The sequence below is a fragment of the Sinohyriopsis cumingii genome, unplaced genomic scaffold (genome assembly GCF_028554795.1).
Source record: "Sinohyriopsis cumingii isolate HCF-2022 unplaced genomic scaffold, ASM2855479v2 utg001176l, whole genome shotgun sequence".
NCBI classification, from domain to species: Eukaryota; Metazoa; Mollusca; class Bivalvia; order Unionida; family Unionidae; genus Sinohyriopsis; species Sinohyriopsis cumingii.
In genome coordinates this window covers 1906184-1933529 of record NW_028315968.1, presented here as the reverse complement: position 1 = coordinate 1933529, position 27346 = coordinate 1906184, and the positions used below count along the sequence as shown (strand labels likewise).

The 27346-nt window shown below is 36.3% G+C and overlaps 1 protein-coding gene across 1 annotated transcript in view; it reads right to left on the bottom strand.

Moving 5' to 3' along the window:
* Positions 1–19047: 19047 nt before the first annotated feature.
* Positions 19048–27346, bottom strand: part of LOC149772764 (spermidine synthase-like) — a 56057-nt gene continuing 47758 nt past the window's right edge. Inside the window, exon 8 of the mRNA XM_089947335.1 lies at positions 19048–24732. Coding sequence (XP_089803461.1) covers positions 24664–24732 — 69 coding nt within the window. The 3' untranslated portion in view covers positions 19048–24663. The remainder of the gene's footprint in view (positions 24733–27346) is intronic.

Here is a 27346-nt window from a genome sequence, read left to right as displayed (position 1 = left end):
GCAAATTTAATCACCTTTTCAGAGGTACATAGTTTTCTATACTTTAAAAAGAATAACAATGTCACAACATTTTTAGTAAACATGGTAAAGGTCATCACCATTTCTACTGCTGATGTATGATGCACTGTTTTACCACAATGTATTTAGAATTGATTCTCAGGAATCAGGCACTGCAGTTGAAATTGGGAAACGGGATAAAATGGGTTAATGTAGCTTACAAACACAGTTAACTTTAGACTAGACTTTGTACTTATTTTTATGTTGATGGTTGGCACTTGTTATATTTTGTTTTCATTTGAAGTTCTAGGTTTTACCTATGAGCAGGATATCAGTTTATGGATATAGTTTTGAAGAATACCTTGGATAATGCCAGTTAAACAATTTGTGATTTTGAAATAATTATATTCCAGATGAAAGATATTGTTAGTGTGTGGAAAATTATTGTTTGTGGAAAATATACCTGTCAGTGATGGTTTGTTGCTGTTCAGAAACTTATATGCATGTCCCTCAGTCTGTTACTTATCAAACAGTTCTGTATTTTCAAGGTTTGGGATCATAAGAAGACCCCTACCCTCCCTTCCCTTCACGGGTATGGGATTTTTCATGTAGAAAACAAACAAATGTAAGAAAACACATCATCAAAGTTCATGTGAAATATTATTCACATATGTTTTCACTTTTAAGAGTTTACATTTTTGTGAGGGTATGTGTTTACATTGTCATTACTAGTACATGTTCTGCAAAAAATGTATTATGGGTCAATACTGGTACATGTACTGGTAATATTGTATTATGGGTCAATACTGGTACATGTACTGGTAATATTGTATTATGGGTCAATACTGGTACATGTACTGGTAATGTTGTATTATGGGTCAATACTGGTACATGTACTGGTAATATTGTATTATGGGTCAATACTGGTACATGTACTGGTAATATTGTATTATGGGTCAATACTGGTACATGTACTGGTAATATCGTATTATGGGTCAATACTGGTACATGTAATGGTAATATTGTATTATGGGTCAATACTGGTACATGTACTGGTAATATTGTATTATGGGTCATTAACACCTTTTAATCTCCAAGAAAACATTAGTAGAAGTTACATATTCTTCCTTTCATTAATTTGTGGCATAAGAAATTAATTGTAGGTGATGTCCAGGTAATTTGGAGATTTTAGTCATAGATAACAGGACCATTGAGACAACCACTGTTGTTATTAACATCATCATTGTGTGTGATCAACACATTTCTTTCTCATAAATTTAATTTCAGAATGTCACAAAGTGTAGATACCCACATTACATGTCCTCCATGCACAGATGGAAGTCCAACTGACTCTGGGACCCTGCTGAACACAGGCATGCCTATCAAGGGAGGAAGAGAGTGCTGTCGTCTCTTGCTGTCTGAATTCCCAAGATCACAGAATATACTGGAATCTAGTGCCACCCACCTAGTTAAATAGGGAGGGACAGCACCTTTTCTGGGAGGAAAAACTGTTACCTACCCTGAGAAAGGAGCTGCACATTCTCAAATAACAAGAGTGTGTCATCCAATAAGGTAGCAGCCGTCGTTATGGGTTGTAATCTCAAAGTCGAGATAAAGTTGGCTGTAATCTCAAAGTCAAGATGAAGTGCCCACTGCCCCCCCCCCCACTACAGGAGCATAGCTGCCAACCCTCACGATTTTAGCATGAATTTCATGACTATTCCAGCGATTCATGGATTCACAGCATGTGCAAAAAAATTGCGAATTCCCCAATTCTCAATTATTATATATCTTTAATAAAATAACTGATTTCCCGTTAAGCGCTAGTCACGATATCGGCAGTTGCTGAAACAGTGCGGTACTGCTGGTCGCGATATTAGTGGAACTATAGCTGATTGATATAGGTGGCCTGGTAGCAAGCATTTTAGAGTATTTTAATCTATAGGTATAAGAGTAGTTTTACAAATGCTTTTGAGAGAAACTGGGGCTTAACCGGAATTTTTGTCTGCGCATGTACCAAAAACACTGATTTGAATTACCATTCGACACCACATCTTGAAGATGTCTTCACCAACACGGAAAATGAAATGTATTGCACAAAAGGTGAAGTTTAGTTTGGAATATACCAAAACTTGGCCATGCATTCAGCCATCAAACACCAATATACATCATGCTTTTTGCACACAGTTTGCCACAAATTTTAGCATTGGGCATGGTAGCAGAGGTGATGTGAGGAAGCACATTGGTAGCAAAAAGCACATAGAGGTTGGGTAAATTAAGAACTTGAAGCAGATTTCAGCTCTCGACAGAAGACCTGCAAGCTACCAACACTGAAGCATTGTTTGTGAGTTTTCTTGTTGAACACAATCTACTTTTATCAGTTGGTGACCATGCTAAACATTTGTTCCGAGAAATATTCCCAGACTCAAAGATTGCTTCACGAATTCATATTAAACTTCACTAATTTGTATCATTATTTTCACTAATTGCGAGCCTGGAGGGTTGGCAGCTATGCAGGAGGTAGTGACAGCCTTAGCTTGTGAAATTGCTTACCCCTGAGGAGGTAGAGCAATGCCTGACTGTTGAGAATGATTTCCCCCTCAGCACAACTTTGCATAGATGTTGGAAAGGCATAGTGAAGAAATCACTGACTTCTCCTCCTTTCCCAAGCCCAGTGGAGGGGATGATCCCAGGGATTACATACCTCACCTGCACTGCATACTGCGTCCTTTAAAACCAGTTGGAGGCTGACCAACTCTTTTCAATGGTAAAGTAAAACATCATGTTAGATTGGTGAGTCTTTTCCATAGTAAAGGATGACTCACATCTGTGTTTCACAGAACTCTATGATCTCTCTAGGAACCGTATCTTATTCCAGCTGTGAAATATAACCAGATGAAAGGAAAAGATACACACCCCTTTTCAGAAGGGAACAATAGAAAGGGTGCAAAACACCGGGTTGCCAACCTTTTATTCTTGGATTGTTTTAGTCACCCAAAAAGTTGACCAATTCGTGCTCATCATGAACCCCTCTCACCTCACACAAAAAACTCATGAATTCTTCAGGATGCCTATTTTTGCATCTCGGCTTATCCTCTACATCAGAAATTCTTTGTATTTTGCATAGGACAGGCAAATTTTCAGTTAGGAGTCATTGTACTTTTATTTGTATTTTGCATAGGGATGAATTTCACCGATTTTCCTCACAGTTTATATTGGCTAATTAAAAAAGAACTAGAATATTTTGAGTATTGTTCAAAGAACCTTTAATTCCCTTTATTTTGTTGTATGATTGATGGGTTATAGTGTTACAGCTTTATTTCACGTGTACTTATCAATAAACTGCTAGCTCATCTTGGTCATTTGGACAGTAGAGGTAAATTGTAGAAAAATAGTTGATAACTTTTTTAAAAAATTTTAAAATTTTATAATTCATTGTCGGGTTTGGCAAAATTCATTTTCCCCTGCTTTAAGAACTGCTAAAGATAGTTTTTCTTAGGCTAATTCAGGCTGATTTTTCTAGCACATGGCTGTAGCCATTTTTTTTAGCTGTAAGATTAGATCATATAAAGTTCCCACAGGCTAATATCCAAAGAAATGTAAGCCACAGTACATAAAAGTAACACTTGTTGCAAATGCAAACAACTTTTGCAGTACACCTATTAATCTCTCGGTGGTACATTTTATCAGTAGAACGCTCCATAGCATAAGAAACTAAAGTTATCTCCCTTTACCATCAATTTTGCTCTGAAAATTATTTGCAGTTTATTTTCTCTCGCTGTGCTAGGTCACCAGCCTTGCCAGAGAATACAAGAATGCAGATAGCTATTACAATACCGTCTTTAAATATATGTGCAAGTGCATTTAAAGATACTCAACGTTTCACATTTATCACATGAGCTATATGATGAACTCTGCAAGTATTAGACTGACGGATTCGCAGGCGCGGTATATCTAAATGTACTGCGATATGCACCATGATATACCGTAATTATATTAAATTTTTAAAAACTAAAGTGGGATTTTTAAGCTTACATTATAGCTGATGTCTTGCAAAAGACATTAGAAAGCATACTGGAAGTATTGACACACTAGCTACACTGTTGATATAATAAGCAGATAAACTTCGAGTGAGATTCCAACATTCGGGAACAATATTTATTAGAGAATGCCAGTGAACATATAGCACAATGAGTCAACAAACAAGAAAATATCTAGTGGACTCGAACAGAAAACAACTGCTCTCCTGAAATTCATATGACGAGTCTCAGTCTTAAAAAGGAATACAAACACATAACACATAAATATAAGATAACACATAAATATATAAATAAATAACTAAAAGTTTGGGGTGTTGTATTGTTTTATATTTATATCCAAAATGTTTCCAAAATTTGGATTTAGTCTGTATATAGATCTCCACGTCTCGTTCAGAGGCTATAATGGCTGAGTAACGTGCATCAAAATAAAAGGTTTCTAAAGATAATTATATTTGTAATGTTCTTGATTAATTTATGACAAATACAACTATTTAAAAAAATGAGTTTAGGGATTAATTTTTCATCAAAAATGAAAACGTACGTAAATTTATATTATATTCTTAACTTTATTCATGAATTACCTCACTATACAAAGAAGCAAAAGCAAAATCACATTGCTTAGAATGGCAGGCCTACTAGAGATTCATTGAAATCTTTATAGAAGTTAGTAATCTGAATCAAGAACAACAAACCAAACAAGCTGAAGAGATTTTGGAACTACATCTAAGTCCTTACATGGAGACAATTGTGGTGTGGCACCACTCAAGGAACACGGGGGGAAACAACATTCAGAGGCATCTGACGAGGCTAACATCCTGAATCGTCAATACCAGCCAGCCTTCACACAAGCTACCAAGCCTACATGGAGATAGTTAACCACCAATGCCTGACATCCAAGTTACTGAAGAAGGTGTATACAGCTAGTTGCGGAAAATTAACCCACAGAAGGCCACAGGACCAGACATGATTCCAAGAAGGATCCTGAAAGATCTAGCAGAAGAGTGTGTACCATACTGGAGTTTTATTTACTAGAAGTGCCTCTCAACAGGTTATGTCCCTTATGCATGGAAAACAGCAAACATTACAGCTATCTTCAAAAATGGAGAAAGATTCAAGGCCAGCAATTACAGACCTGTCTCAACATGTATCTGCGGCAAAATGCTTGAACACATCATAGTCAGCAACATGATGCAACCTCTAGATTGATACAACATTGCAACGTACTGCCAGCATGGTTTCCATGCCAGATGAAGCTTTGAAACACAGCTCATAACCCTAGTGGATGAGCTCGCCAAATCCTTAGAGGGAAGCAGTACAACCTTGCTATCCTTGACTTCAGTGTACCCCATGAGAGACTACTCAGTAAGTTGAATCACTATTGCATAAGGGATAATAGCCAGAAATGGATCAGAGATTACCTGACAGACTGAATGCAGAAAATTAAAGTAAATGGAGCAACATCAAGTCCAGCACCAGTCGTTGGTGGGTAGTTCATGAGAGTGTTTAGGGTCCCATCCGCTTCCTGGTGTTCATCAATGATCTACCTGCGAGTGTCAAATCCAGCACAAGACGTTTTGCAGATGACTGTATGGTCTACTGGAAAATAAATGCCTCCAAGGATTGTGCAATCCTTCAAGACGACATCAACCAACTGTTCCTTTGGGAAAGAACTTGGGGTATGTCGTTCCACCCAGAAAAATTCAGTATCCTTAGAGTTTACAGGAATAAATCACAAATCGTGTCTGAATATACTCTTAAGGGGTACAAGTTAATCAATGAACAGACAACAAAATATCTTGGGGTTGAATTGTCCAGAGAACACTCTCGGAAAAGGCACATAGACAAGATAGTGAAAAGGGGGAACAGAACCATTTGGTGTCCTGTGCCGCAACCTCCAAATCAACAATGAAGAAGTAAAAGTGCAGCATTTTTCATTCTGGCTCTGTCACGTTTTGAGTATTGCACGACTATGTTGAACCGGAATAATAAAGATCTAATAAATAAGATAGAGATGGTTTAGAGGAGAGCTGCTCGATTCACCACAAATAAATATCGTAAGACTAGCTGTGTCAGTGCAATGTTGAACCATCTCCAGTGGGAATCACTCGAATCCAGACGAATCGAGGTCCAGCTGACCATGTTGTACAAGATTGTGAACAACCTAGTGGACAAATACCTGACCCTGGCATATAGCCAAACTGTGGCAAACCATAGGAAAAAGTTCCAGTGAAAGTCAACATTGACAAATTGTTTCAAGTTCAGCTTCGTCCCATGTACAATAGTGATTTGGAACAAATTACCATCAATAATTGCTGAAGCGCCTGCCTTGGTATCTCACAAGCTGGAGCTTTCCAAAATCACATTCAAGTCAGCTACAAGTAAGACCTAGTGATTCTCAGGGCTAGGCCAGTTGAGGCTTCTTATCTCATGGCCGCTACGGTAGCCGGATTGGTCTGAGTGAAGAGACGAAAATGCACACTGACACTCTTTTACTTATTTCTGCCTTTCCTTACTATATTACGTACGTTGAATTTTAAAAAAAATATTAATCAATTAAGTCTTAGAACTGAAATGACTCATACTTGTTTAACAGGCCTCTTTGTGCAAAAACAGTGCTAACAAGACCGCCTATGATGCCCTGCATTATGATAAAGATCGTGACAGGTAGGATTGGTTTTACATTAGATTAAATTGTTCACATTGTTTTGAACCTACCTCGTATGATCATGGCGACTCTATTTCAATTTTTTGTGGGGTTTCTTTTTGTTTATTTGTGACCTGGAAGCATCTGGAAAGAAGAACCAGTTGGAGATCGGTATTAATTTAAAGCAGTTACATATGTTGATGGAGAGTAGGGTTAATTTTGTGGAGAAGATAGTCTCTGAACAGTCTAGAGAAATGGTCGAATACAAACAAAGATGGTCGGTTTGATACAGCAATTGGGCTTGAAATTTGTCAACTTCACTGGATCAGAGTCCGAATCCATGTTGACAAAGCGACAAACACCTGGTAAGTTAATCTGAAATGTATATCCTTCCTCCTGGATTGTGCATATTGGCTGGAATTACTGACAAAACCAAAACCATTAGGATGAGTAGACTATCTTTTAAGGCTGGAAAACTCTAGTATCCATAGGAAGAAAAGACCAAGTATAGAAAAGGTGTCATGAAGGACCAGGAGGATAAATATCTTGGTTGTGAAGAGCTAGGGCATATCTTACTGCGTTGTATCAAGGTGTCTGGGCACATGCACGTGCATATTCGCTTGATTTAAAGATAGCATAGCTTGTGTGTTCTCACCATCCTTGCCATCTTTGCTAGCCAGTGGTCGTTATTGGATGGATGATCCCGTGTGTTTGCAAAGATACATCCTTAACAGGTAGCCGTCTACCTGGAGATTTTCATATTACAAGCTCTCGGCGCATTATGTCAAAAGGAAATGGCTAAAAAAAGCTTAGCTTTCCTGTATGCTCCTTGTTCAAATTTAATGACCACCTGAAAGAAAGCGTAAATGCAAGTTTCTGAAGTGTAGACATATTAATAAACATCTTTACTAATTATCCTACCCAAAGTGATGGTATAAAACTTGATCTCGAGGATTTCTAACATAATCATTCAACTCAAAAGAGGGAGAAGAAGTAAAACAAAAATTAAAATAACAGTTTGATATATGAAAAGTTTTAACATGAATTGTCTGCTTGTGAATTACAGGTAATGTGGTCTTCTCGGCGTACGTATGCAGACAGATGTATCATATCGGAGTTGGGCAGGTCATCATATGTGACGCAGTACGACCAATATTGGAGGCGCATATGATCCTTACACGGGATTATTCACTGCTCCCTTCAACGGTGTTTGCTTGTTCTCGTTTTTCGCAGGGAAGGAGGATACTTACCAAATATTCTTTCAGCTTGTGGAGGAAATATATATATATATATATATATATATATATATATATATATATATATATATATATATATATATATATATATATATATATATATATATATATATATATGTATGTATAGCCACCAGGCCGCATGCCATTAAATGCAGTTCGTTGTGGGTGATGGCTGATAGTAGATAATGGGGTATTGGACTCTGTACATATGTTAGTCGTAATAGCAGATAATATACGGACAGTGGGAATTAGCATTACAGACACCCCGGGACACTATACGGACAAAACGTTTCAAATCACCCTAGACGATATACGGGCAATGGGAATTTAGCATGGGAATATTAGGACTGTATAAGTACATTGGAAAGTGGCGTTGTTGTATTATAGGGACAATAGGTAAGGAATGGGTGAGATGACGTCACGGTACCAGAGATTGGTAACAATGTAGTAAAGGCTGAACAGAATACGCACTACTCTATGGAGAGACAAATACAGTAGAAACATAGACATAGACACATACAGCATACATAGACATAGATTGATGAACATCAATCTATCACACCTAAACTATAAATTTGGATAAAAAATGTGTTAGGCAAAGAGAATACATATCTTTTCAAGGCATATGAGTGGCCATGAAATGGGTCTTTGTGTTACTTCTTCTTGTCTGTCTTCTAATCTCTTTTTCTCTCCACCAACTTCTTTTTTTCTTCTCTTCTTTCTCCTCCTATTTTTTCCTTTTTTCATTCTCTTCTTTTTCTATTTTCTCATTCCTCTCTCTCACTCTCTCATCCTTATTCTGTTTTCTTCATCATCCTTGTTCCCCTTTACTTTTTAGAAGCTCTTTCAATCTGTTCTTCGTCTTCTTTACAGTGTTTGTCTCAGTCTTGGCTCTGTAAATAGTATAGACACCATACTCCAATTTCACTATGAATTCCTCCACCATCCCCCGATCATCTGTAGCCTCTTGCAACATCTTCATGACGTCGATCTGATTTTGGAGCCATCTTTCATTATTCAATGTTGAATGACAAACGCTTGACTTTATATTTGTCAAGAACGGACGTGAATGAAAACATCCCTTATATTCACTTCATTATATTATCTACTATCCACACAAACGAACTCATACAAACCCCAAACTATACAATCCACACACGGGAAGAAGAAAAAAAAAACAATCAGAAATATACTATTATCCACACATGGGAAGAAAAAAAAAACCAATCACAAATATACTATCCACACACGGAAAGAAGACAAAACTATTATATACTAATCACAAACCCCAAATCTACTATTCACACACGAGGAGAAAAAACAACCCCAAGATATACTATCCATACATGGGAAGGAGAGAAAAAAAACCACGAATATACTATCCAAACAAACGTAAGAACTCTACTACACACACAAACGTACGTGAACGCATACAATCACAATATCTGCTATCCACATAAATGTACATGAACGCATACAAGCCCCAAATATACTATCCACACAAACGTACGTGAACGCATACGAACTCCAAATATATTATCCACACAAACGTACTCGACCGCATGCAAACACAATATATACTATCCACACAAACGTACGTGAACACATACAAACACAATATAAAGCCCCCAATATACTATCCACACAAATGTACGCGATTGCATACAACCACGCACTCTACTATCCACACAAACGTACGCAAACGCATAAAAACCCAATATCTACTATCCACACAAACGTACGCGAACGCATACAAACCCCCAAATATAATATCATCACAGACGGGAGGGAAAACAACCCCCAAATATACTATCTACACATGAAAGAGGAAAACAATTCCATATCTACTATCCACACAGAGATGAGAAATAAAAAAACTAACCCCATGTCTACTATCCACACAGAGGGAAGAAGAAAAAGTAACCTAATATACACTATCAACACAGAGGGAAGAAGAATAAAACATAATATAATATCCACACAGAGGGAAGAAAATAAACATTATATAACATCCAAACAAAGTGAAGAAATAACTCATTATATATAATATTAACACAGAGGGAAGAAAATAACCCATTATATACTATCAACATAGAGTTAAGAAGAAAAGTTTTTTTCCTTCCAAAAGCACTTAAGCCTTCACCTACAATAACCAACTCTACCAAACACCCACACCCACACACAAACCAAAACCCATTTAGCCTGTTATTCTATGGCGTCAGCGTTTGATTTTACAAAAGATCAAGACACAAAATGGTTGAAGCACAGACTATTTTTACCCACTTGCACGCCTAAAGTGTGTGGGTGAAGGAAAACACCCCTTCCATTTTAATTCTAACTAAAAAAATGACCCAGAGGGATAGAGAGAGGTGAAAGAGCACATATTCATCCAGTGTCAACAAACACAAAACACGCCATCCTTATCATAAAAAGTCAAGACCAAGAGACATTTACGTTTTCTTTCTGGTCTATTCTCTTTTAGAAGTTAGTATGAAATTTCACACCAGGGCCAACGCATCGGTTCAAATTGTCAATTTTTCCATTTCCATATCTGCACTGGCAGAAGTTCTTCCTCATCATCAATTCTTCTTCTTCTTCTTAACCCCTCTCCACTTTCCCCTCTTGTTTCTGTCTTCTCTTTCTTCTTAGGGGGACACTCTCAAGCCATGTGTCCATTCTCCTGACAACGATAACAGATATATTGACTTTTATCTCTCTTTCTTGGACAAAGCAGGTATTCTGGAGACAAATACCCATTTACCTTGCAGATATAGCAAACTTCATCAGCATTGAAATAGGAGTATGGTGTTTATACTATTCATAGAGCCCAGATGGAGACAAGCAATGTAAAGAAAACGAAGGAAAGATAGAAGGAGCTGCTAAAAATGTAAAAGTAGACAAGGAGGATAAAGAAGGCAGAATAATGAAAAGAGAGTGGAATGAGAAAAAAGAAAAAGCAGAAGAGAATGAAAACAGGAAACAAGAGGAGGAGGAGGAGAAGGAGAAAGAGAAGAAAAAAGAAGAATGTAGGATAGAAAATAAGAAGTTGGTGGAGAATAAGAAGAAATTAGAAAATAAACAGAAGAAACTCAGGGCCACTTTTCAGGGCCACTCATATGCCTCAAAAATTTATTTTTGAATTTCTTAACAATTTTTTTTAGTGATTTTATAGTTTAAGTGTTATAGAGTGATGTTCATGAATCTATGTCTATGTATGTTGTGTGTGTCTATGTCTGTGTCTACGTTTCTACTGTATTTGTCTCTCGCTAAAGTAGCGCGTATTCAGGTCAGCCCCTTGCTACATTGTTACCAATCTCCAGTACCGTGACGTCACCACACCTGTTCCTTTCCTATTGCCCGTATACAGCAACCCAACTTCTTTTGTCCGTATACAGTCCCAATATTCCCATGTTAACTTCCCATTGTCTGTATATCGTCCCAGGGTGATCTGAAAAGTCGTGTCCGTACAGTGTCCCAGTGGGGTCTGTAATGCTAATCCCCTTTGTCCGTATAGTATCCCCTATTACTACTAATGTTAGTCGTGTAATGTGGGTTGTTGGGTAATATTTAACAGGGTATTAGTCACTACAGATGGCATGTTGGACAGTATACATGTAGTGTGGGATTGTAGATAATGAGGCATAGGTCACAACACAGGGCATATTTGCTGGCATAATTTGGGGTGTTGGGTGGTAGATGACTGGGTATTAATCACTACAGATGGCATGTTGGACAGTATACGTGTAGTGTGGGATTGTAGATAATGAAGTATAGGTCACAACACAAGGCATATTGCTGGCACAATTTTGGGGTGTTGGGTGGTAGATGACTGGATATTAGTCACTACACATGGCATTTTGGATAATAATCAGAAAGCAATTGCTGGATACTGTGTGTGTGTGTGTGTGTGTTGGATAGCAGATTACTTCATCTGACCTAGCTCAGTTTATGGACAAGATAAATGCTATATCAAATTCTCCTTGTCCGCAGACTCTCATTTAACTTTAAATTACTAGATCAGTCCCGAAACAAGAAAATAATTCCCAGACTACCGGATCCGATGTTTAGTTCTCAAACCATCCAATGTCAATGTATGGGCTAATGTTAATTCCGTAAATCCCCTGATTCCCACATATAACTACTTGTGCGCACAGCTCACACCTCTTGTACATCACTGATTCAGAAATAATGATACTTCATTTCTCAACAAATACGATTCTACTAAGTTAAACGATAACAGCTTAAATATTGTGCTGATGTGATCGTTTGGTGGTAGTATGGACCCTAATTATTGGATACATCCATTTCATATCTCTAATAATTTGTTATGTTCCAATTTGATGTGAATTTTAATGCTGACAAAATAAGTAAGGTCAACTTTTAAAATTGCTATTATTTAGTGGGCTTATGACTTTGGATTATTGAAAGTAGATACTTTCATTCCCACACATTAACTCTGCTCATTGATATATCATTTAAACGTTTCAATCAAATTTGGCATGCGGCATTACATGTACATGGATGCTGTCTTAATAAAGTTTGAGGGTTGGTAGTGCCATTTTCATTGGAGTTGTGGCCCCTGATTTTCCGCCAGACTCTCTTCGTTTCCAGATAATAATTCACTTTATTTCCATTTGATTACAACCATACCTAGCAGTTTTCTGAATCATTGAGATATTTGGCAATGACGGTCGGAATAGCTATGTTTCCACACAGGAACAATGTTCATTTCCTACGATTCTGGCTAAATTGGATATGCACAAGCAAACATACACTCTAATATGATATTTAAACATATGCATGCTTTAAAACAGTCATGTCCTGATTTTGAAAATTCGTGTGTGTGTGTGTGTGTGTGTGTTTGCTTGCGTGTTTTTAAAAAGAATATTTGCATTTATTTTTGTATTCATTGTCATGTGAAAAAGGCAGAATAAAGATGAAACAAATGTGAAACTTTATTTTTTTTTATTTTGAAAGGAAATTTCTCGTATCTCACAATAAAAGTCGATGTTTAGTATCACCTCAGTATGACTGTTGTTTAGTTCCAAAAATTTGAAGTTCTAAAAATGTAAAAATTAAAAACTGTGCAAGAGCATGACAAAACCTTTCCAAGTAAATGTAAACACGTACTGCCAGATAAAATAAAACGATTTTGATGCTTAAATTCTATTAAAATGTTTTAAAAAGGGCAACAAAATAAAGAAAAACACATTCAATCCTCAACATATATGGTCCAAACTTCCTAATGCAAACCGCATTCCCTCAAAAAATCCAAGGTGTCCTTTATAACATTATACAAAGTTGTTTCCCAATCAAATTCTCCTAAAAGAAAATTATGTCCCACTTGACCACAATGAGTTCCACTATTAGTGAACACTGGCAAATTATGCACTAAGGTCGGGGTTTACTCTGCTGGCAGAGTATGCACTAAGGTCGGGGTTTACTCTGAAGGCAATGTGCATGTGCATTTCATACGATACTCGCACAATACCTCCTCATCCTTTCAATTTTGCATTATGCAAAGATTGCCACTTCCCCAATGGATGAGTTATTTTTTTTTTTGGGGGGGGGGGCATTTTCTTTCCGCTTTTTCTCTAAGTATTTAGAACAGGCCAATTCAAATAATAGTTGTTGTTGTTGTTGAAGGGTTTAACGCCAGTTTTCAGCATACGATAGGCTATACATGGCGGCCTGTATTAATGGTGGAGGAAGAACCCGGGAAATCCCCGGAAAGAACCACCGACCCTCGAGAAGCTACTTCATATAATAGTAGTTGCCAGTAAATAAATTTTCCATTCCAAAAATGGTTGACTGAAGGGCAGTTTTGTCCTTGGTATCCACGGTTTCATTACCGTTAATACCAAGTAGAAATTCAGTACTTATTGTATGAGCAGAACATTTCTCTACGATTTGGGATATTAACAGGTTGATAAAATCAAAGTTTTGCTACGAATTCAGTATGGGAAGGGAATCAAAGAAGATAAAGTTTATATTTTTGAGATTTCAAGGTTATTTAAAGATCTGAGTATGGCTTTAATTTCTGGTAAAATGGAGACTTTATATAACAATCGGCTCGAGATGGTGCCATGAGATGTTGTAATGGCAGTTCAAGCCAGGTCTGCATCTTTTTTAGCCATGTGTATTCATGGACATATAATCAAGATAGGAGACTCCGATTTCATTTAAATTTCCTCTAAAAAGTGTTATGTATAATTGATATAATTATATCTGATTTAACATATATTTATTTCAATTTAATTGTTTGTTTGTCAGTTTTTTTAAACAAATTTATTTTTCATTACATACTATTGTAATGTAAATCCATTCACTAGAGATGATACCTTTTCCAGAAAATAGTTTGACCTTGGCGGTTCGTTTTAGTAAACATCAGGTGTTGACCTAGATCCTGGCCTTGATTCAAAATTAAAAACAACCTCGTAAATAAGTTCTATTTTTATTTCAAAATGATTGGTTGTTGTCCAGGTCACGATGGGACTACGTGTTTAAAATGTAAACAATTTATTTTATTTCTTAAAATAAAATGATTGGTTTTCGTCAGGGCCACACTAGGTGTACATGATCTTTAGCAAGTAAATAATTTCGACAAGCTTCTGGAACATGATCACGTGACACCTTTTTTTGCATTTTACAATACGATATAACCTTTGTTTTGGAGAGATATTGTTAGTTGGGCTCTTACACTGGAAGTTGTATGTTGTGCTGTTTGGAGTTATTTCAAATTACTCGGATTCAAAAGGCTTAATTTTTTCCCCTGGAAAGACGTGTGCTCATATGAAATTGTTGAACAAGGACAGCTTTTACACAAATTTATTCAGATTTCCAAAACCGGAGTGATATTTCTTGTTTCTACAAGCAACTGTAGACTTCAACACTACAGATTACAGCATACGTCATCGTTTTCCATCTTGGATTCTTTGTCGGGACTCGAACTTGAAATCATTAGAACATTTTGTTATTATGACTTCAAAAATTGTATTCGTGGATTATTCTTGGATTTGATTTTTAAAACCGTAAGTCCATATTTTTTAATTTTACAGAATTTTTCCAAGGAAATAAATTATTATATTTTTCAAAGCTTGTTGTTTTCACTCTTTCATGTATTACTATTTACTCGAGCCTACACATGTAATATGAGAAAAGGAAAGGCTTTATTAAAGATAGTTTTAACTGGCAGAGATTTAATATTGTTTTGGGGTTTTTGATAATCAAGATGGTGATATTGGAACTGAGAATTTTGTATCATTTACAACATTTCTAAGTGAGGATGGATTTGGGTGGTAAAAGAGAGAGTGAAATTTGATTTCTGAGGGCACACGTCCTGGAATTTGGGCCTAATATTTCATCGGAAGGCTTACATGAATTAGAAGGTAGCATATAGAGCAGCCAATTTTGTCTCAGGGGTGATGGTTCATTTACTTTAATATATAGGCTTCTGAAGTGGAAGTTCTAAATGCTCCAAAGAGTCTGTTCATCATTCGCAGTTAATATTTACAAGCTGATCCATTCATAATCAAGCCATAGTCAAGTTAAGGTTTTGCTAAAACCTGTATACCAGAGCATGACCCGATTTGCTTGGCAGTCTGTGGCGTTTAGGCCTGTATTAAATCCATGGATTAATCCCCTTCTCCTATCCCTACTCTTGACATATATTATATCCTTTAATTCCCTTCTACCGTCACTACTCTTAACATTGGTTATCTCACAGGATGTATAAAGGTTTTGGTACAATTTTTTATCACATTTCCAAGAGCGAAATCAGATGATTAGAGAAAATGCTGAAACTGTCAATGGCATAAATTCCCAGTTTTATAACATACTCAACTAAAATTTCATGTTTTTCTTGGTCTTAAAAACGCTGAAATCAGCCGATATGCTGAATTCATCTTGCTTTAATTTCAGATATCCTTACCGAATAATTTTATCTTTGGAATAAATTATCACCACACCTTTTACTTTCTTGCTGTGCAACCGTTCCGGTGGCCCAAATGGTTCGAGCGTCAGCCTCGTATGCGGGAGGTCGCACGTTTGTATCACATCCGAGTCATATCAAAGAGTTATAAAAAATTAAAAAAGGATACTAGCAGCTGCCTTGCTTGGCGCTCAGCAGTAAAAGGTTAGTGTTAGAACTGGTTGGCTTGGTGTCAGAATAATGTGACTGAGTGGGACATGATACTTCATGTCTGCGGCATGAAGCCCCAGTGCTAGACATGACTATAAATTGTCACACTGTAGCGATATGACTGAAACATTGTTAAAACTATATTAAATATCCAAATCACACGCACACACTCTCTCTGTTGCTTTGCCACTCATTCCGTTGGGTAATGTCCGTGGGTGGTGCCATTGGATCAAAACGTATGGTACTGTTAGGTAATTTTGTTTCATCATTTAAATTTCACAAATTCATAAAACTGCAAAATACTGTTCTCCCAATACTTATCGTTGTCCAAAGGGCCATGGACTGATCCATTAAGTTTGCCACTTTTGTTTAAGGGTTCATGGATCCATTAAGATTGCCACTTTTGTCCATGGGCAATGGATGCATTGCATTTTCCAATTTTGTCAAAGGGGTCATGGATCCATTAAGTTTGCCACTTTTGTCCAAGGGTCATGGATTCATTAAGTTTGCCACATATGTCCATGGGGCAATGGATCCAGTAAGTTTGCCACTTTTGTCAAAGGGGCATTTGAGGTGTTGGAATTCAAATGTTATACAACTGATGTCATTTTTCAATAATCTTAGGCGTCAAGGAGAGTGTGTGTGTGATTTGGCCTTTTTAAAACAATTTTTCAGTCATATAGCTACGATATCTGCTGTGTGTCAGTTTATAGTGATGTAGACATTTGGGCTTCATGCCGCATCATGTAGCATGATGTCCCACCTAGTCTCATAATCCCGACACCAGGCCGATCAGGCCTAACACTAACCTCTTAATGCTGAGCGCCAAGCGAGTTAGCAAACCCACTACTTCCTGCATCCGTGACGGACGCTCTAACCACTAGGCTACCGGTGTGGTCCTGCGTCGAGAAATATGTTTCCTTCTTCCTACTGTTGACAGATGATGGTTTAATCTGACTTTTGAGTCAGCATGTTGCTTTTTGTTACGATCATGAATCCCATTATTGTTCTAATACATCATTGCTAGCATTCACCAATTAGATATCGCTAACTGGTTTATTTTAAAGGAAACTTATTTTATCCCAACAAAACTTTACTCAGACAGTGAATAAGAGACTCCTAGGCTGCCATTTTTATTTTACTATTAAATATCTACTGCAAATAATATTTTAATTTAATCTCAGAATTTTCCAATATATTTTTTACAAGTTCCATTATAACATAATTATATAACTTTAAGGCAGGATGAAGGATATTGTCATGAAATTGTGCATACTAAAATACATTTGTTTAATGAAAATGTACATGGGCTTTGTATTCACATACAACGTTGTATAATTTCAGCTGTAGCTATTTTTAAACTACTGAGTTTGGTTCACTCACCTCTGTGCTACAAAGTACCTGCTTTGAGAAACCATATGCAATGAGTTCTCTGACCATGGATCTGACTTTAGCCAGGGTACGTATAGCCCAGATTCTTTGCATCTTCACAATACTGATAAATTTTGCCAGGGACCTGCCCACTTTACAGAAGGAATATTCTGCTTTAGTACTGTTGAAGAAGAGTCATTAAATTCAACTTAGATGCTGCAGTCATTGGTGATGTTGGGTCTAATTCATTCAGTGTGAGGGGCCAAAGTTAAGGATCAGTGGGTCAATGGAAAAAGGAGGCTCAAAAGGGATCATTTGGCAGGTTGCTAAAAGCTGACCACGCGAGGCCATTCCTTTACGTGTGGACAACAGCCGTGAAATTTGAAACGTCTCATGATCGTTGCCTGCACGCTACGAGATAAACAGAATATGTTCCAGTTTTTAATCAATTTAATCCAAAGGTAATATGCTTACGAAAATGAAATTGCATTTCACTATGTGGTTGAAAATCAATCTTATACCCATCATACTTTATGATGAATGATTCATCCATCATACTTGATGAGCCATATATCATACCTGTTCATAAATTCCATACTTTGATCATATGATGTCGACAGATCCAAATGTCAGCCATATATGTGTATAATTTCATATATTCATCACATCTGGTGATAGTTCCATAAGTTGATCATATCCACTCACATGTCTGTGTGATTATGTTCCAATCTTTTATCGGTTTCATTTAGGAATGATATCATTTTCTTATATCCATTTCTGTTACATCCACTGCTGAACCTGTCCCCACGTAAGTCATGTGTCTGATTTACTCATGTGCATCATAAATGAACATCTTACTCACGTAATTGTATTGAGTATTTTTGCTAGATCAAATCCCAGTTTCAACCCTGTTACATACAGGACCCAACTAACCAAATGCTATCAGCTACCTCAAACAGGGGTCTAACCTGGTCTAAGCCATATGTTAAACTGATGGATTGAAAACACCCTAAACATATTCTGTTTAATACCATGTATGGTCTGTATACTATTCTACAGTAACCATGAGGTTCTTGGCAATTACATGACTGTCACACAGTAACTTTATTTATGTTATCAGGGTTCCTTGTTGACAGTTATGATGAGCTGGACAAGTTTCCTTTCCTACTGCAGATTTACCTCTCAAGACCTATTTAAAGATGTATACAAAGATAGACAAGGGGGGGGGGGTTTGAGGGAGGGATGGACAGAAAGAGAAATAGAACAAAGACATGGATAGATAAATAAATAAGTGACATGTATGGCATGTCTGCCAGCTAAAAGACACGATGGCAACACTATTGCAAAACCAATGATTGTAGAATGCAAAATTTCAAAATTAGGATCATAAATTGTGTTAGCTACCACTATCTCAAAAACTTTGATGAAAAATAAAAAATTTGTGTAAAACTTCTATCGTTTATTAAACAGGATATTATAGCCACTAAACATGATTCAAAATTAGACATACTCTCTTAGTATCTGAAATGGCAATAACCAGATGCAATACTATTTCAAATAGAGAACAACAAAAATATAAACACAAAGACCAAGACACTGCAGTTTTATATTGTGCTTTAATACAGAGATCTGTGTATTTAGAGTCTACACATCAATAAACTGTGCACAATATGTACAGCTTTCATGAGAATATTATTGCACAATTGTTTGTGAGCAAATGCAAAACCTGCAAACAGAAAGTATATTCAATGGCATGTGAAAGCAAACCCAATACTTTCCATGTGTATCTCCGATTTTGGGGTACAATACCATGTCTCAAATACTTATTGTGATAACCTTTCATTACAAACCCCCTTCAGCATCAACTAATGATGTTTAAAAAAGTATTTACATATCTGATGCACACATACATACAAGTTGTAAATGACTTCAACTAGGACACATAAAAGTCTGCCGCTATGTCAAGAGCCTGTAGGCATGTATGGGTAGGTAGGGACACATGGGCTAAGTACACGAGTAGGTTGTACCACTTTATCAAGTTTATAATGCTGTAGGCATATATAGGCTGATGGGCTAAGCACATCAGTAGGTTGTTTCACATTTATAGATAAATGGACTGATGGGCTAAGTACCCAAGTAGATTGTTCCACTTTATAAAGTAGGTTTTTCCAATTTATAAAGTAGGTTGTTCCACTTTATAATGCTGTAAACATATATGGGCTGATGGGCTAAGTACACCAGTAGGTTGTTCCACTTTTCAAAGTTGGTTGTTCCACTTTATAATACTGTATGCATATATAGGCTAATGGGCTAAGTACACAAGAAGGTTGTTCTACTTTATAAATAAGGTTGTTCCAATGCTGCTCACAAGAGCCATTCAAGTGCTGAGAGGTCACACTATACTGAGGAATGATGCAAGCAAATCTGTCCCAATGGTGCAGAATGTTGTCTTTCCTGCTCCACCATGGCATAATCCAAAAACCTTGCACTGTCACTAAAGAAGTAGATGACTGACCTTAACTGTAGGTCATTTAGGTAATAAATATCCCTAATATAAATACACTCACAAAATTTTCAAGACTATACACATTAACAGAGTCTAAATAATAGAGCTATATGCATACAGTTAATGCAATTTATTCTTGGAGCATGAAAGTCTGTCAACTTTTGCCCTTGGTGGGTAGTGCCCTCCAAGATGAATACACCCATCAAGCTACGTGACTATACTTACAGTGTCAACAAAACTGAACTAGATGCAAATACTTAAAAGCTGGAATGTGAAAAGTAGGTCATCATGACCCATTTTTGCTGATGGTCAGCAGTATCATCCAAGATAGATATATCAAGTTTCGTTAATGTACATCCAAGTCTCAGAGAAACTAAGCTAAAAGCAAAACTTAATTATAATGCCCATGAAAACAGCAGCAGCACTCTCACAAGTAAACCTTATGCTTTGCTGGCAAGACAACACAAGACAGAACAAGACTCAACCAGTGTAATGAGATCCATGAAAACACCTACATCATATGAGGGGGAGTGGTATATCCAGGGACTTTATAGCAAGGATCCACTGTATAAGGCATATATTTAGACATTAATAGTGACCCAATAAGGGTTCCTCTACATGATGAACAAAATATGACACAGTTCTCAAACCTCATCACTTACTTGACAAGTATATTGTTATGTATTTGATGAACTTCACCCAAACATGTAAGAAAAGAATTCACATTGTTAATTGAAAGACCAGGTAGATATAAAGAGAGATGAATGTAAGGCATCACATGTCCTTGACACTTTCATGGAAAAGTAAAGGGAATATTGCTTAAATGTCTGGCATACCTTAAAACATTGATTTGTTTTTGTTCGTGTTTGAGGTAGAAAAAGTAAGAATATAGACATTTATGTTAAATGCTTCTGAAGCTTACATTATTTAGAATCTATAACTGACAAAAACTGCTAACATGTTACTAAAAAATGACAGATCTGACATGAATTCTTATGATTTATAGAAACTGATGGAACACAGCTGATCCAGAAGTTTACATTCCCAAAACATACTCAACTGGTGAGGATGTTTACCACACCAATACATATACTCAACTAGTCTGAATGTTTACCACACCAATACACATACTCAACTTGTCTGGATGTTTACCACACCAATATACATACTCAACTTGTCTGGATGTTTATAATGAAGAAACAAAATTCAATTTGCACCACAGTGCTTGTTTTTATGCCATTGCTTGCATCATGTACTGTAAATTGCACACAGCTCACATATGAGCATACACACACATATCATTTCTCACCAAGAAATTTGTGCATAAATAATCATTACTTAAAAACTTAGATGTATAATTTGCCCAAGAACTTCCTTAGTTTAGAAGCAATGTATGGAAAAGATACTTTTGATTTATGCCAAAACCACAGGCAAACATCTATGGTGTAAATAAAACATCACCTGTAATCAACCAGTCTGGATGTTGACCATTCTAATGCAGATACAAGATGTTTACAGTACCCATACCAACACTGGTAATCAACAGGTCTGGATATTGACCATTCTAATGCAGATACAAGATGTTTACAGTACCCATACCAACACTGGTAATCAACAGGTCTGGATATTGACCATTCTAATGCAGATACAAGATGTTTACAGTAACCCATACCAAACCTGGTAATCAACAGGTCTGGATATTGACCATTCTAATGCAGATACAAGATGTTTACAGTACCCATACCAACACTGGTAATCAACAGGTCTGGATATTGACCATTCTAATGCAGATACAAGATGTTTACTGTACCCATACCAACACTGGTAATCAACAGATCTGGATATTTACCATTCTAATGCAGATAATTAACAGGACTGGATGTTTACCGTTCTTATACAGACAATCAACTGGCCTGTATGGCATACCATACCAATACAGGTAACAAAATGGTCTGGATGGTATACCATTTTATCACAACTAATCAAGTACATGTATAAAATACAAACTTACTGTCTAATAAGGTATATTCCGTTTAAACATACATGGTACCCATGGAAGGCAGGTTTAAAAAATATTCCAGGGAACTATGATTACATAAAAGTTCATATGAAAATGATACAGTTACTGTTTCTTAATTGTATCATTAGGCGGTTACTCAGCATTAAAAGTGCACTAATCCAAAGCACGTTTCACTAGAACAGCTCCATCTTTACATAAAGGAATCACCATTAAACACTGCTTCAAATACCCGAAAATGTGTAAAAATGTTCCATCTTTAATTAATTTAATTAAATTTCAAGGTTTTGAATTTTTAAAGTTTGGACTAGTATGATATCAGATCCATGTAAATTTGACAAATAAAACCTGGATTAATTTCCACTGGGATATAAATACAAGTATACAAATACAAATTATAATCTCAAACACATTTCCTTTATGAAAGGTATAAACTGGAGATTACTTTTTAAAATAATTTTTTTTTGCACCTACTCACTAGAAAATTAAGCATCGATTAAAAAAAGTAAAAATGCCCATAAATAACCTAAATTATGAGTTATTTTACTAACTGCGATATGGTAAAAAACAGATCATGACACTAACAATAGTGATTGACATTGATGCAATAAACACTTCTAATGTTCTAAGCCAGGGGAGTCTAACATCTTCAACACTGTAGGCCACATGGACACAAAATGTAATGGCCATGGGCCACACATCATATATTTAATCCTTTAACATACGATAATCATAGAACTGACTTTTGTATGAGCACGGGCTAAAAACATGACCTGCAGGCCTGTAGTTAGGCCACTGTGTTCTAAGCCAATAGCTGTGTATTTTGGTAGCTATGTTAGTTTTCTCAGGTCTTTGTTACAAACAGGCAACAGTACCAACTATCACTGATACTTCACAACAAGTAAATACAAAAACATTCTGTAATGTGAGAAAAGTGGTAGTCAATGATTTAAAAAGTCTTCATTGACAAATTTTCTTCAACTGAGTACAGAGCATGCACCTGACAAGCAGTAACAACAAAAACACTATTTTATATCACAATTATCGCTAAATTATGTTCATGCCTTTTATTTCCATGATTTAAGTTTATAAGGCATCTATACAAAAATGACACAATGACAATGTCTAGAAGCAATCTGCAACTTTTAATCTCACAGATTTACTTTTTGAATCCAGTAATATGATTGGCAGAAATTTAAGTTGCCTTAAAACTGACAAATCAAATGTCTTAACTCATTCTGCCCCAATCCCGCCTGTAGGCGTGATGATGTTGTACCCTATTTCCGAGCTCTGCAGCATCAAGGTCATTTAAGATACACCAACGTGGGTGGTATTACTAAAAAGCAGACAGATATAGCTCTAAAATGATACCAAATAATCTGGAAGTTCTAGCTGCACTATAAAATACAGAAGGAAAAACCTCATTTTTTGGACCCGATTTTTTTCCACCCAAAATTCGCCCATGGTCGGAATGAAATTTTGTGTCCGGATTTTAGACCTTTTGGCCTCAGATCTAAGGCAGACAGGTTGAACTGCACAGAGACAGATGAACCTTTGCAAAAACTAGGATAAGGTGGGTATTTGGAATAAAGAGTGATCTCCATACGAAAATGATGGATCCATTAAGCAAAAAAAAACGATCAAAAAATAAAATAAAAAATTACTCCAACTTTTACCCTTCTGCTCATGCACAAGCAAAATAACCAACGGAAAATGATGTTTCTAATATGGAAAATCTGTTGAAAGCTGATGTATCACAATATATTCAGAAATAGCCCCCCAAATGTCTTTCCTATGCGCATTTCAGGCGAAAACGACAAAAACCTCTGGGGCCGAATGAGTTAATGGGAGAATTTTGGTGACATCACCAAATCTGATTGTTACTTATTTATTTCATCATTTGTGCATCAGTACTGCACATAAGTTACAAAAATAGCCATTCTTTGAAAATTTCTAAGAAATTTCCATAAACTTGATTACCTCATTCGGCCACAATCCTGCCTGTAGGCGTGATGAGGCTGTACCCTATTTCCGAGCTCTGCAGCATCAAGGTCATTTAAGATACACCAAAGTATGTGGTATTACAAAAAAGCAGACAGATAAAGCTCTAAAATGATAACAAATAATCTGGAAGTTCCAGTTGTACTACAAAATACAGAGGGAAAAACCTCATTGTTTGGACCCGTTTTATTCACCCAAAATTCGCTCATGGTCAGAATGCGATTTTGTGTCTGGATTTTAGACCTTTTGGCCTCAGATCTAAGGCAGACTAGTCTGAACTGCACACAGACAGGTTAACCTTTGCAAAGACTAGGATAAGGTGGGCATTTGGAATAAAGAGCGGTCTCCATACAAAAATGATGGGTCCATTAAGCAAATAAATAAATAAAATAACTCCAACTTTTACCCTTCTGCTCATGCGCAAGCAAAATAACCAATGGAAAATGATGTTTCTAATAAAACTAGGCATTAGTCTCATGGAAAATCTACTGAAAGCCGATGTATTACAATGTATTCAGAAACAGCTCCCCAAATGTCTTTCCTACGTGCATTTCAGGCGAAAACAACTAAAACCTCTGGGGCCGAATGAGTTAAAACATACCATATGACTTATATTGGTAAAACTGAAGCTAAATCTATCATTTAGACTGATGTCATATGTAATACACAAGGTGGCTTTTGAATTATGTTGTTAGTTTACATTATTGCAGGCAATACCATTACAATTTGTAGCTTGGTCATCTTCAGCTTCAAAGAGCACCTGAAATTAGAAAAAAACTGTTTGAAGATCAAACACAGGATGATGTTTTAAAATCTTATCATCAAATACGGATGCTGTCCAAAAAATGAAACCCGCTATAATTCTTTTCTGCAGTAGTAAGGTTGTGCGCTAGAATTGCCAGATTGATCCTGCTTTGTTTTACTTACCTGCCTTTCTTTATCTGACTGGTTATATACAAAACCTTTGCTCCCAAAAATTTGCATTCACAAACTGACACAAGTATGCTAAAATACCTTAAAATCAATGGCATTATGTATGCCATTACCCCAGCAAAATATGTAAACTCTTAAGTACTTATATATGCATGTACGGGATTTAACACATCAGCAAAATACCATCTTGAGAGTGCCAATTACAATTCAAACAAAAATTGTGTGATCAGCAAAGTATATGCCCATCAGGATTAATAGTCCTCTTACAAAGGCATTAGTAGGGTATGGTTGACTTGGAGCTCTTTGAGCAATTGGTCTCAATGACTTTGGACCTTTGGTCAAGGTATGTTATCTTGAACCAAGCTTACTGTGTAAAAGTCATTTCTTTTCTTATTACATACCATAACTATGACCACTGTCCTTAGGATCCCCCCCCCCACTTTATCTTTTACCCTTGGTTCAAGCCAAAGTCTTTCAAAGAACTTACTTTACAAGAAATATTATTCAGCAAGACCGATATTTCTTTGAGACCAGTGACCCTGACCTTGTACTTTTTGACCACATATCAACAGGACACATCCATAACTAAGTGCAAGGCCCCCTCACCACTTTGACTGATGTGTGAGGTCTTGAAATAAAGTTATTGTGCAAAATAGTACTTTTTTTCTGTCAAAGTCACTTTGACCGTTCATCGTCTGACCTAAAAATCAATAGGCTTGCATAGTGATCATGTCTCTTGTTCATAATCAGTTAACCACAATCTTGAGGAAATAAACACATTCAAATTTTTATATAAAGAAACTGGATGCCAACTACAGTCGCTAGATCTAAAGAGGTAACAAGTTCAGCCAATCATATGTAAAGTATCTCACTGATATCCATTATAAAAAACAATGTCTACAACAATGATAATATAAGCTCAATTTAGGAAAGATAGACGACGTTATTGGACGCACCAATTACATACTCTAAAGCTGGTAGGGATTAACATCTTGGTCAAAATGGGAGTACAGGCATTTTTAACTGACTATTAAATCTGATTTCATTGGAAAGTGACGACTGTATGATTAGAACTTATTTGTACTGTAGCTATATTATACACATGAATTGTACTGCAACAGATTGCATGTCGTCCCTAACCCTTTCTTTCCCTAACGTTTGCATACGTCACTAAACAATAGTTGACAATAAACGTGTCTTTTGTACAATATGTGAGCTGTGTTTACAGAAATAATGTCACTGATCTGCTGGGGTGTCTACAGTACTTAAGGCAAATTTGACAGTCATGTGTACTTTAGCCAAATACAATGGCTGATATAGAACAAAGATACAGATGGCTTATTAGAGACATGGGTAATTTCAGGTGTTCAACAGCCTGTTAGGAATACAATATCTTACCTTACCTGAATTTGCCTGAAAGCTAAACCAAGACCGCAGAAAAATGTTCTGTTTATGTCCAAAATCCAGTAGTTTTTTTTTTTGTAAATTAAAATATCTTAATAAATAGAAATTATTTGCAGCACACATGTCAATAAAAAAATATCTGAACAATGATCTTTTTATTTTGAGCCATTAAAATGTATGGGGTTTATGTTAATTAATATTTTTTTTAAAAAATCCGATTCTGTTTTCAGCCTGTAAAATTTGGTTCTAGTGACACATCACAGAGTATCAATTTCCATTCAATAATATCTGTAGTTAGATTCATGGCAGCTGGAGGTACATGTGCATCATATTTCTTTATCATCGGCAAAGACACACGCAAATCCTTTTGCTTACAGTTTGGTGGTCAGGTTTAGATCATATTTTATTTCTTCAGGAGGCAAGATTTTATTTACTGAGGAATACTGACACAATGATATCTTCACTGCAAAATATACACTGACTGAAATTTCAGGAGAAAATAAAGTACATATTATACCTTGATTTCAAAGAGCACACATACATGTACATCCTTGTGAGTAATTTATTAACAATACTGTTATTTTTGCATTGTCTGCTATGTACAGCTAGAGTCTGAATTCTGTCTAAAAAGTTACGAAATCAAAACACGTGTTACTTGTTTGCCTCAAGTACACATAACTCTGTAAAACTGTATACAAATAAAGCAATAATTAATCGTAAATCTATGACCTGTTTGTCGGCAATGTTCCAGTAAAGATAGGAGTAAGAAACAGGAATAAAGGCCAATGGCATCATTAAAATTAGGTTACTAGATTTTATGTAATCTGATATTTCAGACCTGGTTATGTCATCAATATTTTGACACCCCTGATGTAATCAAGATAAATGGGTTTGACTGTACCAAGTTGAAAAAATGATAGGAGAAAAATAGTCTCTAGATTTAAAAGGTAACATGCTCTGCCAATCTGCAAGGTATCTCATTAAAATGTGCATGTATCACTATTTATAGAACCTGTCTTCAACAATGATAATGAAAA